Genomic DNA, 16813 nt, shown 5'->3' with positions numbered 1-16813 from the left:
ATCACTGGATCATAGATGATTGCTTATTGGCCTCATCACGTCTTAATTTTCTGAGAAAACTGAAGTTCGGATTCAACTTTTGGACTGTGGGAGGAAGCCAGAGTACTCGGAAAGAGCCCACGCATGCACAGGGAGAACATGCAAACTCCATGTTGGTGTATGAGAGTAAATGCTGTTCGCTCCGAACCGCTCTGGAATCCCTTCATCCTTCCGTATATTTGAAAATATCAAAGACTAGCATGTTATCTTAAAATGTCTGCAATCTTCTTCAGAATTTCATGAATAATAAGGATAGTATGATTGTTTTTTGTTTTTTTAAAAAAAAGGAAGTGAATGTTTAACATGTGATTCATTGTCCTTATCAGTTCTTTTTGAATTACATCATTCAACTTGGCTCAAACACTCATTGCAAGAGCTTCAGATTTATTAGCAATTTTGCATTTCTTTATAAAACATAACAATAAAATGAATCGTATATACATAATTAAAACAGAACAGAAATTTAACAACATTAAAAAGAAATTTAAAAAATCCACAATTGCATTACAAAGCAGCTTTAAAATGCAAACAGGTGTTTGGAAATCAAAGGGTGATTACTCTTCAAAGTTCAGTGAGTTTATTTTAATTCAAGTAACATTTTCTAAATGTTAAAACATTTTCAATGTGTTTATAGTACCATAAATTATTGTGGACAATTAAAACAATCTACCTCCTGCTTTTATTGTTTAACTGTTCTGGGTTTTTTTTTCTGCTTACAGCCTGATGGGGAGCATAAAGTTCCCTTCTGATCAGGGAAAGTAGGAGTTTGTGCAACACTGTGTCCTACTACACATCATCATCATTTTCACCAAATCAGGAAGTTTCACTGTGGGGTCCAGGTAACGCATTTTGGTGTGTGTGTGTGTGTGCGTGTGTGTGATGTGACCAAATAAAAGAAATCTTTCTCTTTATCTATTAATCAGATGCACTTGAAAAATGCATCAGTCCAGTGCACATAATGATTTCACAAGCTGCGGTGTTAAATAGTTTATTCTGGAGAAACTGAAGGGATGTATGTTAAAAAAAAAAAAAAAAAAGACATTATGGCTTAACTGGAGCATTTCATTTTTCAAAAAGGCAAACAGTTTTTAATCGAAACAGCATTAGTCAGTCAGATTTAAGGCTGCTGAGTCAATAGTAAAAAAAAAAAAAAGAAACATGGAAGTTACTCATTATGGCTAAAGTGCTGGGGTGTTTTATTGTAAGGCGTCACCAAAACCATAGTAATGGCAGTGCTCGGTGATATAAGGAATTAAAGTTTGTAGCACATTTCTGAATAAATACCCAGAGCTTAAAAAAGTTGTGACGGAAGAAAAAAAAAAAAAAATCTTTAATCCAAACTCTAAAGTTGCATTCGGTGTGAGGGCTGACTTGGGTGCGGAGCGTGTAGTTTCAGCCGTCGCCTTCAGCATCACCAGCGTCTACTCCACGGTTCATCCAGCTGTGGTCCACCGCTCTGCCCTGGCTCTCCTGCTGCTCCGCATACTGGTTCAACAGAGCCTCCACCTCCTGCTGGTCATTGAACGGACTGGGACAAAAACTGGACTGAAGCCAAGCTCGGTACTGGAGACATAAGAAAATAATGTTGTGGTGAGGGATGCTCAGGAAAAATAAATAGTGAATAAAACATTTTTATTGCATTTCTCAAAGGTGAAATAGAAACAACATAAAAATGTCATGTTTTTTTTTTTTTTAATATATGCATTTATAATGGATTTTTCACAAATCCACAGAGCATCCAAATTATACACCAAAGCTACAAACAATACAATCCTCCCTTAATATCATATTTAATAAATATATCTCCTGATGAGTCTCATTTGTCAAAAGTACCTTTTGAAAATAACAACCTCAACGCAGGTATTTAACACACTTTTCATTAAGCTCGCATTTTTTGCTTTTAAAAAATAGTTTTTTATTGATCTGATGCAATATTAAAATATTAAAGAACGCAGAAAAATCCCCATGGTTGAGAAATGCCAATGTTGCCACCCTGTTTTATGCATTCCAAGAATCGGTTTGGATGCGTCTTTGGGATCATTGTTCTGTTGCAACAACTGTTTCCATGTTCCAAACATCTGAGCTGAATAGATACCTCAGATAACAGATGATAACCTAAGCATGAAACTTCCTAGTGAAATTGCAGCAGAACTTGAATTCTGTTAGAAGAGTGAAAATAAAAAAATGAAAGGGTCGTAATCATTCTTAGTGTTACTGTCCAGCTTACATGGATTTAAATACATACATGAGCCTTTCTTTAAAAAGTTTCCTTAACATCAAGAAAAGTTAAAAATGATATGCAGGATTTATCCACCAACTTGTGCCACACCATATTCTTTGAAAAATAAATTGAAGTGAAAGTCATTGTGAAAGTAATACATTCATCTTCCTTAAATTAGCTTTCTCACATTCATCCAAAAAGCCAAACATCACAGCACTGAGTCATTACACTAACCCAGCTGTAAAAGAGATGAAACCAGAGTAAAGATAACATCAAGAGAAACTAGCAAAATGTTAAAGTGTCATCTTGAAATACTTTATAACTCCACAGAAGCCACAAAGTACAATGAGGATAAGTCACATCTGGTTGATCTGAGGCAAAAAGCTTAAAGTGATACAACTCAAGCCCAGCAGCTTCTGAACACAAACAGGAACAGATTGACAAGATTCCTACATATTACCTTATAGTTCTCCAGATTTAAATGTTAATATTTACTTATAATAATAAAAAAAGAAATTCTGGGCATTCAACTCTGAATCTGTTTAAATTGTAGTCAAGCCTTACGATCAGAAGGTTTCACAGATAAATAAAATAATAATTATGCTTAAATTGATGGGCTGGCTTTCAGAGCGTGCTGATGGTCTGGGTTAACCGCCCTTTTTCAAAATCTACAACTGTTATACATGTCAAATAAGGAAGAAAGTCTCTCAGGCTAAATGCTGATTCTGTAAAACATGTTTGTTGATTTTGATTCCTGACTTTTTTCTTGTTTGGAGAAAAGTCTGTCAATCAGTTTGAAGGATTTGTTTGGTATTTAGGTGCAATTTAGGAACCACAGGTCCAGCTTTACTTGTAGAGAAGCTTCTCCAGAGACCAAATAGATGGTAAAATGTTTATTTAAAAAAGAAAAGACTGACTGGTACTATGTTAAAATCAATGTACAATGAGAAATCATAAGAGAAAGCATACTATTTTAATATAAAGTGATGCAAAAACACAGCAACAATTCCTTACTGTTCTTTAGAAAATGAAAAATTGATTATTTTTCCATGATTAATTTTCCTTTTTCTTCAACTATACAGACCTGGAAAATTACCAAATGTTTTAATTATGACACAGTGATCCAGTTCAAAGGCAGGGATTGGTTAGACTGCAATGATCTGATAACTTTATCAAAGTTCAAGGTTACTCAGGTCTGCAGGATCTCTAACACTTTCAAACAAATGCGTGTTTAGATAAATAATTGAAAGTTCTTGTTAATCAGATAATCTTGAATACAAAAATCATCTGAGGAGGCTTTACTTTCTCTCTTACACACGTGGGAAAATCACAGATGCAGAAAAGACATTTCCTCTTAAATCCTAGAAATCAGTGCAACGTTTTCAAACAATGAGCAGGTTTTTCTTTTTTTTTTTTGAAGTCATGCTATGTTGCAAAATGCTGACAGTAATGATTAACACGTGATGAGCAGTACCCAGGCTAATGCAATCCAAGCAAACCCCCTGCAGTTCCCCTTCTCACACAGCGCGGTCATGGAATCACACACTCTGCGTGTCTTCTGCAAAAGACACAGGCTGAGAACAGCCAGACGCCGCAAGCTCACGTCGGACGTGATCAATTCAGCATGGATCATATTCTTCAGATGAATTAAAGAAAACATGATGAAAGGTCCAAACTGTACACCAATAATATCTGAATCCGGCACTTACATTTACTTTAAATTTTCCTGGACTTTGACTCGGATTGTTCTGCCTTGATCGGATATACAGAGCCTTACATAAGTATTCACACCCATAGTCTCTCATAATTCTCCTGGCAATTACGAGACAGAGCAACGTAAAGCACTGTAGAATTGTAAAGTGAAATGAAAATCACACGTGGAGTTTTCAACATTTTCCACAAATAAAAACCTGAAAAGGATGGCACTGAGCTGCCTGAGTCAATAATTAGTAGAACCACCATTAACCACCTCGTCTCCACTATTGGCATTTTTCTACTCCGCAAAATAGCTTAAACTCAGTCAGACTGAATGAAGAGCATCAGAGAACATCAGTTTTCAGAGCAGAAGTTTAGCATTAAGCACTATTTATGTTCTTGTAATTTTATGATTTTCTACAGTGATTGTTATTAGGGTAGATTGGGATTTTAAATGTAGGTTTTATCATATTACACTGTTTCATTAACTTATCTGCCCAGGGACAACAGATGGAAACTAAGTCTGGTGTAAAACATCTTTTAGAGTCATTTTGCAAATCGACTCTGTTTTAAATGAACTAATAAACTTTACTTTTTCAGTCTTTACACAGATTTTCACTTGGATTTAAGTTTGCACATTAACATCATGATCTAAACCACTCCACTGTAGTTCTGGCCTTCATGTATAACAGTGTTTTTACTCTGACAAGCGTCCCTGTCCTGTCAGAAGAAAGGCTTTCCCACAGCGGTGATGTTGGTTTCAGTTCAATGTGCTGTTGTCAGTTTTCCACCACACAGAGTGACTTTTCCAGCAAGTCAATAATTTTGGTCTCGTCTGACCAGAGAACCTTCTTTCACACGGTTGGTTTGGTCCCTGCTTGGCTGGCAGCAAACTACAAACAGAACTGCTACTTTAGTTTAAAGTAAAGTCTAGATTGTCATCTGCAGCTCCTCCAGAGACACCATGGCCTTCTTGGATGCTTATCTGTATAAAACTCTCCTTGGTCGCCTCCCGTCATGCTAGGTGGACAGTTGTGTCCGTTTCCATTTTCAGATGATGGAGTGAACAGAGTTTTGTAAGTTGTTCACAGCGTAATATATTGTTTTATAACTTAACTCTGCTTCTCAGCTACTTTATATGCATGACACACTTTTTAGATTTTCCTTGGTAAAAAAAAAAGAAAAGAAAAAAAACCAAAAAACCCCCCCAAAGATTAAAACCAATTAAAAGCATTAGAAATGTAGAAATTTCAAAGCATTCTTATGAATAATTCTTCGTACCAAAAAACAAAGTAAAACTAAAATCTGAAATTTGAAGAAGTCGGGGAAATTTACAGATTGCATTTATGTTTCACTACATTTTTAAGACAAAAATGTAGAGTATACAGCTCAGTGTGTAAATTAAGTAATTTTCAATAAATTATAATATGCAGGTATCAAGCAGAGGTTCTCATTAACCTCACCTTTCTGTATAATTCTTTTAAATTGGTAATATTCTGATCTTAATCGTCTTGTTTGCTGTAGCTGCATGCAGAAAAATCCTCATAAAGCCTTGAAATCGTCAGTCTGTCTGAATTTAATCTTAGTGAAATGATTTAAGGAAACAAATGAACTTTTCGGTAATATTTGAATTTATTGAACTGGTTTGTATTTCTAACCTCTAGTCTTTGCAGGACAACAAATCATAGCTGCTTGTCCTCTGCAGGAAACAGAAATTAACCCATTTTGGGAGACAGCTCGAAGTGTGTGTGTGAGATGGTTGCAATTAACAGTTGACAGGTTAACCACAGTCTGCATGTGACGGCTGCATCTGTCACATCCTGTCCCGGCCTCAGCACTGAATCACAATTAACACCTGAAACCATTTACAGAGCGCTAAATTACTGCAGTTCTTGAGACGGTGAAAACATCTTAACTAAAGACCCGCATCAGTTTCAACAGTCGGACCATCAAAGCGTTTGCCTCTCTCTGCTTTCGGGTTCGTCAGGTTTACCTCTGAGACGCGTGTGTTTTGGTACTCCTGCAGCTGCTCCTGGAAGCCACAGTTTGGGCCGACAAACGAGCGAACAGCCTTCACTGCGGTCAGACATTCCTCCCAGCTGTAGTGGGTGACGGTCATCAGGTAGGCCACCACCATGGTGGTGCTGCGTGACACACCTGCAAGACTACAGCAAGAAAGAAACTGTGCAACTCAGCAACCAGCATTATGTCACGGGGTTTCATTGATGCAGCATTTGCACTGGAATGACGATACAGCAAACTACTTTCATTACTTAAAAAAATAAATAAATAAAAAAAACGGGGTGCATACGTCTGAGTTCTTTATCGCATTCAGACTGGCACAAAGTTATACATACAGACTGTTCCTGGTACCTGGTTAAAAATCCTTCAGCAAGCTGCAGCTCTCCAACACACAGCAACAAGTTTCTGCCATAATCTTGGATTTCATCACTCTGTCTGGCAGCGTTCACTGAGTCCATTTAAATGGACTGATTTCTGGCTATGAACCCAAACTTGTTTTCCAGTTTGAGCAGCGCAGCAGCGCCCCTGCTGGTGAAACAGACCCTCAGCATGATGTTACCCCCACCATGCTTTGGAGTCGGAATCGTGTCCATACTTTGACAACCTGAAACATATTTTTTGTGGACTAAAAGCTAAGTCTTTCTCAGTCCACTTAAAGCGTTTTCATTTAGTTTATCTATTTATCAGGCCACTGCACATTATTGAATATTTCAATGGAAACCTACTAGATTGTAGATGAAGCTGTTGCCACAATTATATTAAACAACTTCCACAGCAACGGCTCACAAAAAGTCCCATCACAAGCTTCTTAACACCACATACAGATTTCATTTATTTATTGAAATATTTAATAAAATCAGATCAACAGAGAAAAATAACCTCAGTTCCATTTCAGTTTTAGTTTCAATATTGAAGTCAAACTCAGTGTTTGGGGTGAGAGATGGAGGAAACCTGGGACCCAATGGGGTGTTCTAGCTGAACAATGATTGGGTTTTGATGTGAGACATTGAAATGTTGTGGGCTATTCTTAACAGCAGCGGTCTGAGCCAGGAATATTCAAATGAACTCTCCAAATGCAGCAGGATTTCTGCCAGATGCTTGTGTAGCAAAAACACCATGGCAAAATTTATGCACACCATTAAAAAGGCCGACATGCCTATTCTGACAGCATGCAAACTTCAGACCCGAAGAGCAAGTCACTTATTGGAAATGCTTTAATCTGGAAAGGGATTTTCACATAACCCTTATTTAGAGAAGCAGTCTTGACACGCTCAGCTACCATTAGGAAGCTGCTCAAATCTTAAAAACCTACCAGTGAACCAAACAGGCTCCGCCGTCGAGGCGACACTGGTGGATGAAGCCGATGCACTCTTTGAAATGCTGCAGTCTGCAAAAAGGAGCACAAGAGAAATGTTGCGAAGAAGAAAAATGGGAATTGTGCAACATGCAATAATGTCTAAAATAAAAAGCCAAATGTAGTCACTCATGAATTAAGGGGAAAGAAGCATCTTGTTTGTCAGCGATGCAGGTAGTGGAGCTAAAAATGGATTCCGCTAAATGGGATCTGAGAAAAGACACCTTGAACTGAAACCCCTCCACCCCTGTAAAGGCCAGAGCAATGTGGTTCCAATTTGTTTCAGAAATTATGATGATGTCCTGACTCTGACACTTGAAACTACAAATGCACTCCGAGGGGTTTACAACATAGCATGAGTCTGTTTTAATAGATTTCAGTCTTTTCTAAGAAACTGCTCATCAGGTGGGGTTTTTTTCTCTCTCTCTTTCTACTCTTCCACTCATGTCATGTGAGAGAAGCATTAGGTTGGCTCAAACAGAGAGTTTGTGGTAGACCAGGGCACAGACAGCGGGGATAGAGAAGGGAAGTAGCCGTCTACCTTTTCTTTATGTGCAAAATTACATCACTTTGAAATGAACACAACAAAGTGGTGCCACCTCCCGTGAAGTGACACCAGGACAGAGCCGGTGTAGCTGTGTGACAAAATGCTCCTCTGGCATCTTGTGTATTCAGTCTGAAAACAATGATATCCTTTCGCTTTTTGCATAATCGAGAAGTGCGTGGCTGATAACGGCGTCTCTGGAGGAGCAGATGCTGGTTACTCAACAGCAGACTCACTAACAGACTGGAGCTAAAATAGACTGGCTGTCGCTTTTCGTTTTTTTTTTCTTTTTTTTTTTTCTCCCTCCTCCTTGAGATCCAAAGCCTTCTTTAAAATGTCTCCCTCAGCACTTCGCTCCGTTCGTCTAGCACAGAGGTTTCCGGCGGCACTCGTTCAAATGTGCAGAAAACTAACGTGTGACAGAGAAGTTTGAGGTTTTAAGAAGACAGAAAAAAGGGCAAAAACTGAGCCAGAACAGATAGAAGTTGCTGTATGTTTGAAATGCAAAATGAGCTTCTGCAAATCTGCGGTATGTTTGGTATATGTTGTGCTGATTTTTCCTTCCTTCTTTCCTGCTTGGTTTTGGAACCAGTTTGGACTAGGGGACGACTTGCACAAATGCAAATGCTGATGCAAATCAGTTGATGCCTTCATGGTCTGTGATTTCTGCGCATTAAAACCCAACGCTCATGAAAAACAAGATGAACTTCCGATGCAGGCTGTATTAGAAGAAGAAAATGTATAAAGAGCAGCTGTTACTGCAGTGCAGCTGTCACTCAAGACACCATTAACGCTGTTTTCTGTCATGTACTGAACACAGAAGACGGGGCCTTCAGGTCTGACCGTAGGGGCCCCCGTGTGATGGCAAGCAAGGCAGGACGGCGGTTGGCCTCACCCTCTCCTCTCCTCAGTCAGACCAGTGATTGTGACAGAGGGGGTTTATTATAAAGCCCTGGGTGGTCGAAGCAAACAGCCAGATGTCACTGGGAGGTTTCCTTCCTCTGCTGCCGGAGGGAAGGACGCCTGATTGCGACAGTGGAGGTCAGACATCCACACCCCAACCTGGCCCAATCAAGAACAGCCAAACGGCCACAACAGTTAAATTCTCATTAAGAGTTTTACTTCAAGCGAGTTCCTCTTCAGAGCCCAGATAACTGACTCTACTGAAGTTAAAACGGAGAAACTCTGCTGCTTTGAGATTCTTTTTTTTTTTGCCTAGCAGAATCAATGCTTTTCTATTGTCAGGGCTTCTTCTGGAACGTATTCAGTCACTCTTGACACTTTGACTCTGCTGTCAGAAACATCACCAACACCCTATAAATTACACAGCCCAGAGCTCTAAACAGAGAGCACCAAGTCGAGCATTTCTCACCCTGATCTCAAAATCAGTCATCAGTTTGCACTGCAACAATGAAGACGGCTCACTAAAGCTCCAACTGCTGACCAAGACCGAAGTTTTTGTTTTTTTTGTTTTGTTTTTTTTTGTATCCTCTGTTTGAGCGCGGTGTTTAATTATGAGTTAAAACAAACAGTGCCGTATGAAGTCACAGAGCTAATAGGAGGACATGTTACTGCTATGACTAATGTGTTGTGATAGCAGCCGCTGGTGAGAGTGGAGGTGCAGCTCATGTCTGTGCCAATGACACTTGAAAACACAGACGTTCCCTCCGAAACACACAGAAGATATAACCTGCTGTGGTCGGTTTAACTGTTACTAGAGAAGCAGCGCTTTCCCCTCAGGTTCTACTTCTCTGGAACAGGATCACAGTTTGGGTCAGAGACGCCTCACATTCAATCTCTTTCTGTCTTATGTGTAGCTTGTAACTTATAATTCTACCTCCTATAAATGCAGAGTCTGCATTAATAGTAAAAGGGATCTGGATCACCCATATCAAAAACGACGTGTCCGGTAAATAATACTGAAATTTTCGATGGAGGATATATGTTCCGCCCGAACATTTGGCTGGAAAATTCAACGTAGGTTATTTTTGTTTGTTTGTTTGTTTTTAGCTCACCTGATCAATCGTCTTGTTACATTTGAGTCTGTCAAAAATATAGGCATTTCAGGAGTAAGCATCACAAAAATTGTAATACCTGTTTGGAATATTAAGTATTCAAGCTTGAAAAACTATCGAAAGAAGACGGTTTAATAGATGTAACAGAGGAAAAAAAAAAAAAAAAGAAAGCAACCATGCAAAGCACTTGCCAAGTGTTTTTTGTTCGGTATACGCAGAAAATTTCTAATGAACCACATGAGGACTTTATGTACCTGTTTAGTAAATACTGAAAGCATTTAATTTAAAGCAAGTAAAACTGCCTAATAACTTGTAAACCTATAGTTTTTTTTTTACACATTAAATAGGGAATAGCTCAATCTGCCTTTCTTGTATCCAGTTAGCTAACCAGCACCATGCAGCAACAGGCAACACTCTCATTAAATGGACTTTAATCCATAGGAACGGTATGATAGAACCGTCAGATAGCTACACCTCATCTTTCATATCTCTTTAAATCACATGACAAAGATGAACAAACTCATATGACATAATACCTTGTGGCATTACAGGCTGCAGCAGAAGCATATGCAAAACAAAGTTCCCCCTCGCACCTCAAATAGAAATTAAAAGGACGAGCGAGTGCTTCTGAACCAATTTACTGACTGTTACAATTTCAGAGTCACAAATATTTAGCACCATTCGTCAGAAACAGAAGGATTATCCATCTTTGGTAAGGCTGGGAATTTGATCCCTGAACCTGCCACATGTTGTCGTGCCCCGGATCGAGATGCCGGGTCTCCATCAAAGCAATAAGACAGGGTAAAAAGAGTCTGCTAAGCGACATGAATATGAACGTAAACACAACGGCTGAAAATGTTCAAGAAGGCAGCTGTTCTTTTTCAGAAGTGTAAAGTTCACACTGAGGTCAGACCGTGAGATGCTCAGAGAAGTTGCAAAACGAAGGCTTCCACCTGCGACAACATCGGCATGTTGAAGTTAAGAGAGAGAAGGAAGCTGACCGAGCGCTGTCACTTTAAAAAGGCTCCGGTCTCTTTAAAGTTAAACATGGTAATACGAATTAGATTTGTAAAACTGCATCCAAATAAACCACAAGCCTTTCGGGAAAACTGGGCATTTTCTTTAGATAAACAATGTCTGATAATAACCCAGAGTAACAAGGCTGGTGAAAACCAGGCGAAAACCAACCTTGTTACCCTGAACAAAAACATCTCAGATTAACTGTGAGGTGTGGTAGTGGAGAGCTCATGGGAAGGAAGTGACCATTTAGTGCAATAAAATGTGAACACATCCGCTCAAAAGATGATGGTTAGCTCAAAATGGGTCAACAAAAACAACAGAGTGTAGAATATGAGAGGCAGATAAGTTATTTTAAGTTATTAAGTCACCTTCTATTCCTTGCTTGTGTTAAATATAAAAAAAAAGAGGCATAGTAATATGCTATCTTCACCTCAAGTTCCCGTTTAGGTGAAGATGTTTTTTTCTCCAAAATTTCATAATACGCTAAACCTGAGAACGTACTATAAATAAAGCTGACTTGAGCTAAATTTAACAGTACAGAAAAAAAAAAAAAAACTTCCACTAAAGATATGAAGATTAATGAACTCTTAGCAATGGAGGTGGATCAACTTTTCTTTAATTCTCACACTAGCAATATTGACCAAGACAGTCTTAATGACACACACAAAACAAAAACCACAAGCACCAACAACCGTACAAATAAGAAGCCCACTTGTTTACTCACAGGTTCTGACTGGAAGCATCAGCCGCATGAATGCAAAGGTATGTGATGTCCTGTAAAACAAGGATTAAAAGCAGTCAAATGCAGAATTCAGATTGTGACTAAAGCTGGTTAGAAGTCTTTGTTTAATGTGGTGTAGGTTATTTATCACGAGCTTTGCATTTTTAGTTAAACTAAACCTCTTTTTAACACACTGGTGAATTTACACTTCAGTTGCTGCCACAAGCTCTTTTAACATCAACCGAAGGTCACTAGCTCCCCCTGCTGGCTGACAGCCTGAACTACACATTGCTAAAGAGACCGAAGCCTTTAGAAAAATCACCAGATAAAATTTTCCACAGGAAGCACTGGTTTGATGCATTAAAAACACACAACGCAACAGCCAAAAATACCTCCCCGGCTGGTTTCTTCACTAACCTCATACACTGGCTTAGCGTTGTTGTACACAGAAAGGATGTGGGTGATTCCGTTTTTGGAGAGACCTTCTCTGTTTTCCGAATCTGCACAAAGAAAAACAAGAAACACATCATTCAAGCAGTTGCTCGACTGGTGTTTACATGTTGTGAGCTCAACAGTAAGTTCTAATTTCAGAAACAAAATGTGCAAGACAGGCTGAGAATATTCACAAAAAAAGTAGAGCATTAAATGGATTGAATTACCCCCTCACAGACTTTTCTGAATGTTTTTTTTGTTTGTTGTTTTGTGTTTTTTTCGGAGAAACAGGTTTTTCACAACGCAGAATGTTGTATGAATTCAACTGTCACTGGCTATCATCTAACAATAATCTCAGCTGACTCAGAGTGTAAAAAAAAGTATTTCTTCAGGGTAATCTGGCAGCAAAAAAAAAAAAAAAAATCCTGTATAAACATGTCTGCTGTGCAAAGAGGCTGGTTCAACACAGCTTCCCTTTCTTTGTGACACCTGGATTAAAACCCAGAACTCCATTCACAGACAATAAGATACTCAGACAGTGGCTAAAACGATTACTTGTGCAAGATATGTGTATAAATGTTGCAATTTAGATCACAAGAGAAAAACAGTGCACGATCCATCTGAGTGTTCATCCATATCTGCTCCTGCTAATATTTCACCTCCTTTCCAAATTCAGTGTCATCAGTTTCCTGGTCTTCTTTGTAAAACTGGACAACTGAGTAAAAATATTCAGCTACCTGTTCTGCATGTTTAGTGTACATAACTGTGGTTCGTTGTCTTCCTGCAACAACAAAGAGGCTAATCTTTATTACATTCAATTTTTCTGAATCTTAAAAAAAAAACTCCAAGCAAGTTGGTTATCAAAAAACAAACAAATAAAAAAAAAAATAGTTCTGCTCGAAGCTATTACAGATCAACGGTTTGATAGTTTATCAAGATAAGAAGATGTCACTGAATACATTTTGTGTTCTGTAATATTTGCATTCTGTAATTACTCAATGTGGGTTTTTGTTCTTATTTTGCCGTTTGCTGTAACACCAGATCATCAGTGTATGGTGGCTCTGAAGTTCGGTACACAAACTGCTCCAGAGCTGGATTGATTAGGTCAGCATACACATTGATGGCTGATACTGTAATGCTGCTGTCATAATACAGCCAGATTAAAATAGTCACTTTTGTAACACTGACAACTCAAGCTTTTATTGTCAGTGTCTATCAGATTGTGGCCAGAATTGTAGTGTTTTTATTTCTATCCCAATCAGATAATCACCTTCTCACTTGATAAATGCTCGTAAATAATTTTAGTTCCTCAGTTTACATTCAAACTATAGACTTTTCTATCTGTGCTTTCCTCTTGGATAGGCACTGTGTTTTGCCTTGATGCCAAAGTTCTGCATCTCAAACGTAACATCTTCACTTTTTTGGCAATACTCAGCTTCATCCACAGCTGCTGTTTTTATTTTTTTTATTTTTTCCATTGAAATGAACAGAACTACTGTGAAGCTCCAACCTAAACACAACTGTAAATGAAAGGTTGTAAAAATGAAGATGCATACTTCTGGGTTAATATTTTACACGGAATAAACATAACTCTGAGCAGCGGTGCTAAAGGTTCAAATTGAGACAGAGCTGAGAACAGGTTCTTTGCAATAGTTAGTCCTCTGATCACTTGATCCCGTCAGCCGGACTAATTTTAGATGTGGTGCCACTGCAATCGGGCGGAGGAGCTAAAATTAGTGGAAATGCAAATGCCAGCTTAGCTGGGCGGAGGGTGAGCGTCTGGCCAAACCAGCTATCATAACACTCACATGATTACTGATTCTTATTGCGGTCTCATCAGCAGCTCGTTCTACGTGATACTTATCCTTCCATTGAAACACAAACAGAAATCAGTTTGTAAAAGAGGCCAAAAAAAGATGTCAGCTTGATGCAGCTTAACTGTCGGTTTGTTCTGTGCTACTAACCACAAAGAGCATACAGATTACTAGTGCTTTTAAATGTGGAAGTACGCTCCAAAGTGCCCACTGACACTGACATAAAACTACTTTAAAAAAAAGGGATTCAGTGAAAGACTCTCTGTGTTGCATCGATCAATAAGAAACAATCCTAAATAGGCTATGCTAATGGTTATCCAACGCAAACATGCTGACTGAAAGTCCAACATGTTCTGTCTGTTCTTTATGCTTAAACTTAACCTCGTTAGCATATTTTGAAACGTGTTTGTCTTACCTCTTATGTTGCCCAGGTACAGTCCATCAACAACCTGCGAAGCAACAGACGCAGACATCTTGCATTACAATCACTCACTCATTCATCCATTAAAACTCAGAGACCAGAACTCTGCTCGTTCCGGGTCAGGCAAGGCTGGATTTAATAAGGTTTAAGAACTGAGCAATGTCCTCACAGCCATACAAGGCTTGGAGCGGCCATGCAGGGCAAAGTGATGAGTGGCACCATAGTGCTGCTTCTGGACCACAACGGTCACCACTGCCTCAGAAAATGGTGAATTCCAACGTTAATAAACATTAATACCCTCTCAGCAGTGAAGAATAAAGTGAAGAAAAAAATAAAGAGAACATTTCACTTTAATTTTGTGTGTGGCTCCAAATCCAGGCCTCCATTGGTTAATAAATTTGATTTCCATTGATGATTTTTGTGTGATTTTGTTGTCAGCACATTCAACTTTGTACAGAACAAAGTATTCAATGAGAATATTTCATTCATTCAGATCTAGGATGTGTTATTTGAGTGTTCCCTTTATTTTTTTGAGCAGTGTATATATATAAGAAGTGAATATATTTTCAAAGAGTTAAGTATTTTCCACATCATTATGGCAGATATATTATTTATCTTCTTTTTTTTTAATCAAAAGGATTTATAAGAGTAACTGCAACAGCGCCCCCTACCTAACAATCTGAGCCTTGCTATAATCAGTTAGCATTTACCAAATGCATTTTGATCACAAATGAGTTTCCAGTAATGGTTTATGTTAAGAGGTAATGTAAGCATTGACATGAGAAATCATTAAAGAATCTCCAAAATGCCAGACAGGTCCACTCCATATCTAACTTGCATTTCCTTGGAGGTCTAACTCGACAGACGGTCAGCTCGGTCTGACTGACAGTGACTTGTCAGACTATCTGGACAGATCAGGAAGGCTTTTCACAGCTACGTTAGAGGGACCACAAACAGCATGACTCCTGAGTAGGGAAGCAAAAGCACAACTGACCTTATTCATTCCGTTCCCCATGACGTCGCTGGAGCTGTTTACGGTGAGCTACACCAGTTCGGACAGCTGGAAAAGCTGCGCTATGTCAGCATGGACCTGCAGTAACACTGGAGTGTGTTAGTCCTGGCTCATAAAGCGGAGAATTGCCGACACCTATTGCACATGATAACCCACAGGTTCAGCAGATTATATTTCTATGGACATTTGGGATCACCGTCGCCTTGACCTCGCCTCCGCTGAGCAGCAGTTCCGTCATGCTTTACCGTCTTCCGGATTGTTTTGACGTGAAACAATTGTTCATCCGGTAAGTGGCATCACAGCAAGCTGCAGTCAACTCAGACGCTGCTTATGGCAGGCCGTTGTAATATATAATAGAAACTACAATAAATCTTTTGTCGTTGTTCCAAATAATAATAATGGCATTCCAGCTTAATACTTAACAATTAAATATACAGTTATTAATGTTCCACAAAAATATATATATTTGAAAACGTGCATAATGCAAACGCGCAAGGAAAAATAATAATGCATTCGAAGGCTGTAGAAACCATCTGAAAGTACATGTTATCTTTATTTAATTATCTGTTCATTTTATAATGGATAATGACTTAATCTGCGATAATGTTTTACCGTTCTATAATGAGCTTATAATCAATGTCAAACCTCTTGCAAAAGCCAAAAATATGCTTTGACTCAGTTTATATATACTGACTTTCAGTCCTTCTGCAAAATATGCAGTTATTTGCTTAGATTGTATATCAATGTCGTAAAAGATCCATTGATAGATACATCCCGTTAAAAATCTGTAAGTGAACTTGTTTGATGAGATCTATAGGGGATTATGAATCTTTTGTATGATGAGTCTGTGTAGAATATTCTCTTTTTCTGGAGAGGATGAAGGGGTAATGAATTCCTATAAGAAACACATCAGCACCTCAATTTGGAAATGGCTTTAGCAAATTACAAAAAATATCAAATTGGTCAGTTTGGAGGACTAATTACAAAATCAATGTTATAGGAAAAAAATAAATCAACCTGTGATTTGCAATTCCAAAATGAAAACCTATATAACACAAATGAGCTTGCATAGAGCTTGCAGGTCTAATGGAGCTGTTGCATATGGATTTTTAACAGGAAACATGGCTCCAGAAAAAGAGCTGTGGAAATGATGGACAAAAAATATTTATTCCAAGACAGATGGGTCTGAAATTTGACACATTTGGTACAATCAAGAATTATTGTGCCAACTACATGGGGTATGTTATATGAAACCCCTGAGAATACAGCAGAAAGCCGTCATGTGTTCGACGGAGCCACTGGACCTTTACATTGTCATCTGGAATTCTGATTAGCTTTTTGTGCCAAAACAGCTGATTTAATCAAGTCATCACCACGGCTTGTGAAACAACCCTAAAGTATATTTGATGAAGCCGTGTCATATGCAATGACAGTTGCAACAGTAACGTCTGTTAATATGGCCATCTAAATATTAGTTCAATTTTTAAAAAATCATTTAAATGT

At 38.5% G+C, this 16813-nt stretch overlaps 1 protein-coding gene across 2 annotated transcripts; it reads right to left on the bottom strand.

The window, feature by feature from the left end:
• Positions 1 to 407: 407 nt before the first annotated feature.
• On the bottom strand, positions 408 to 15622 carry dusp22a (dual specificity phosphatase 22a). Of its 2 annotated transcripts, XM_015038639.1 has the most exons (8): positions 15467 to 15622; positions 15293 to 15388; positions 14293 to 14326; positions 12049 to 12131; positions 11635 to 11684; positions 7290 to 7364; positions 5949 to 6120; positions 408 to 1602 (listed from the first exon to the last, which is right to left on the bottom strand). In XM_015038639.1, exons 2-8 carry the CDS (start codon positions 15311 to 15313, stop codon positions 1432 to 1434), a joined length of 606 nt encoding a protein of 201 aa, XP_014894125.1. In that variant the 5' UTR covers positions 15314 to 15388; positions 15467 to 15622; the 3' UTR covers positions 408 to 1431. The 2 variants fall into 2 exon arrangements, with proteins under 2 accessions (XP_014894125.1, XP_014894124.1); XM_015038638.1 differs by having other exon boundaries at positions 15293 to 15622.
• Between the last annotated feature and the right edge of the window lie 1191 nt (positions 15623 to 16813).

This window comes from Poecilia latipinna, unplaced genomic scaffold, assembly GCF_001443285.1.
Source record: "Poecilia latipinna isolate Pla-1442-1.1 unplaced genomic scaffold, P_latipinna-1.0 Scaffold448, whole genome shotgun sequence".
Lineage (NCBI taxonomy): Eukaryota > Metazoa > Chordata > Actinopteri > Cyprinodontiformes > Poeciliidae > Poecilia > Poecilia latipinna.
The sequence above is the reverse complement of the archived record's forward strand: the minus strand, read 5'-3'. Positions and strand labels throughout refer to the sequence as shown.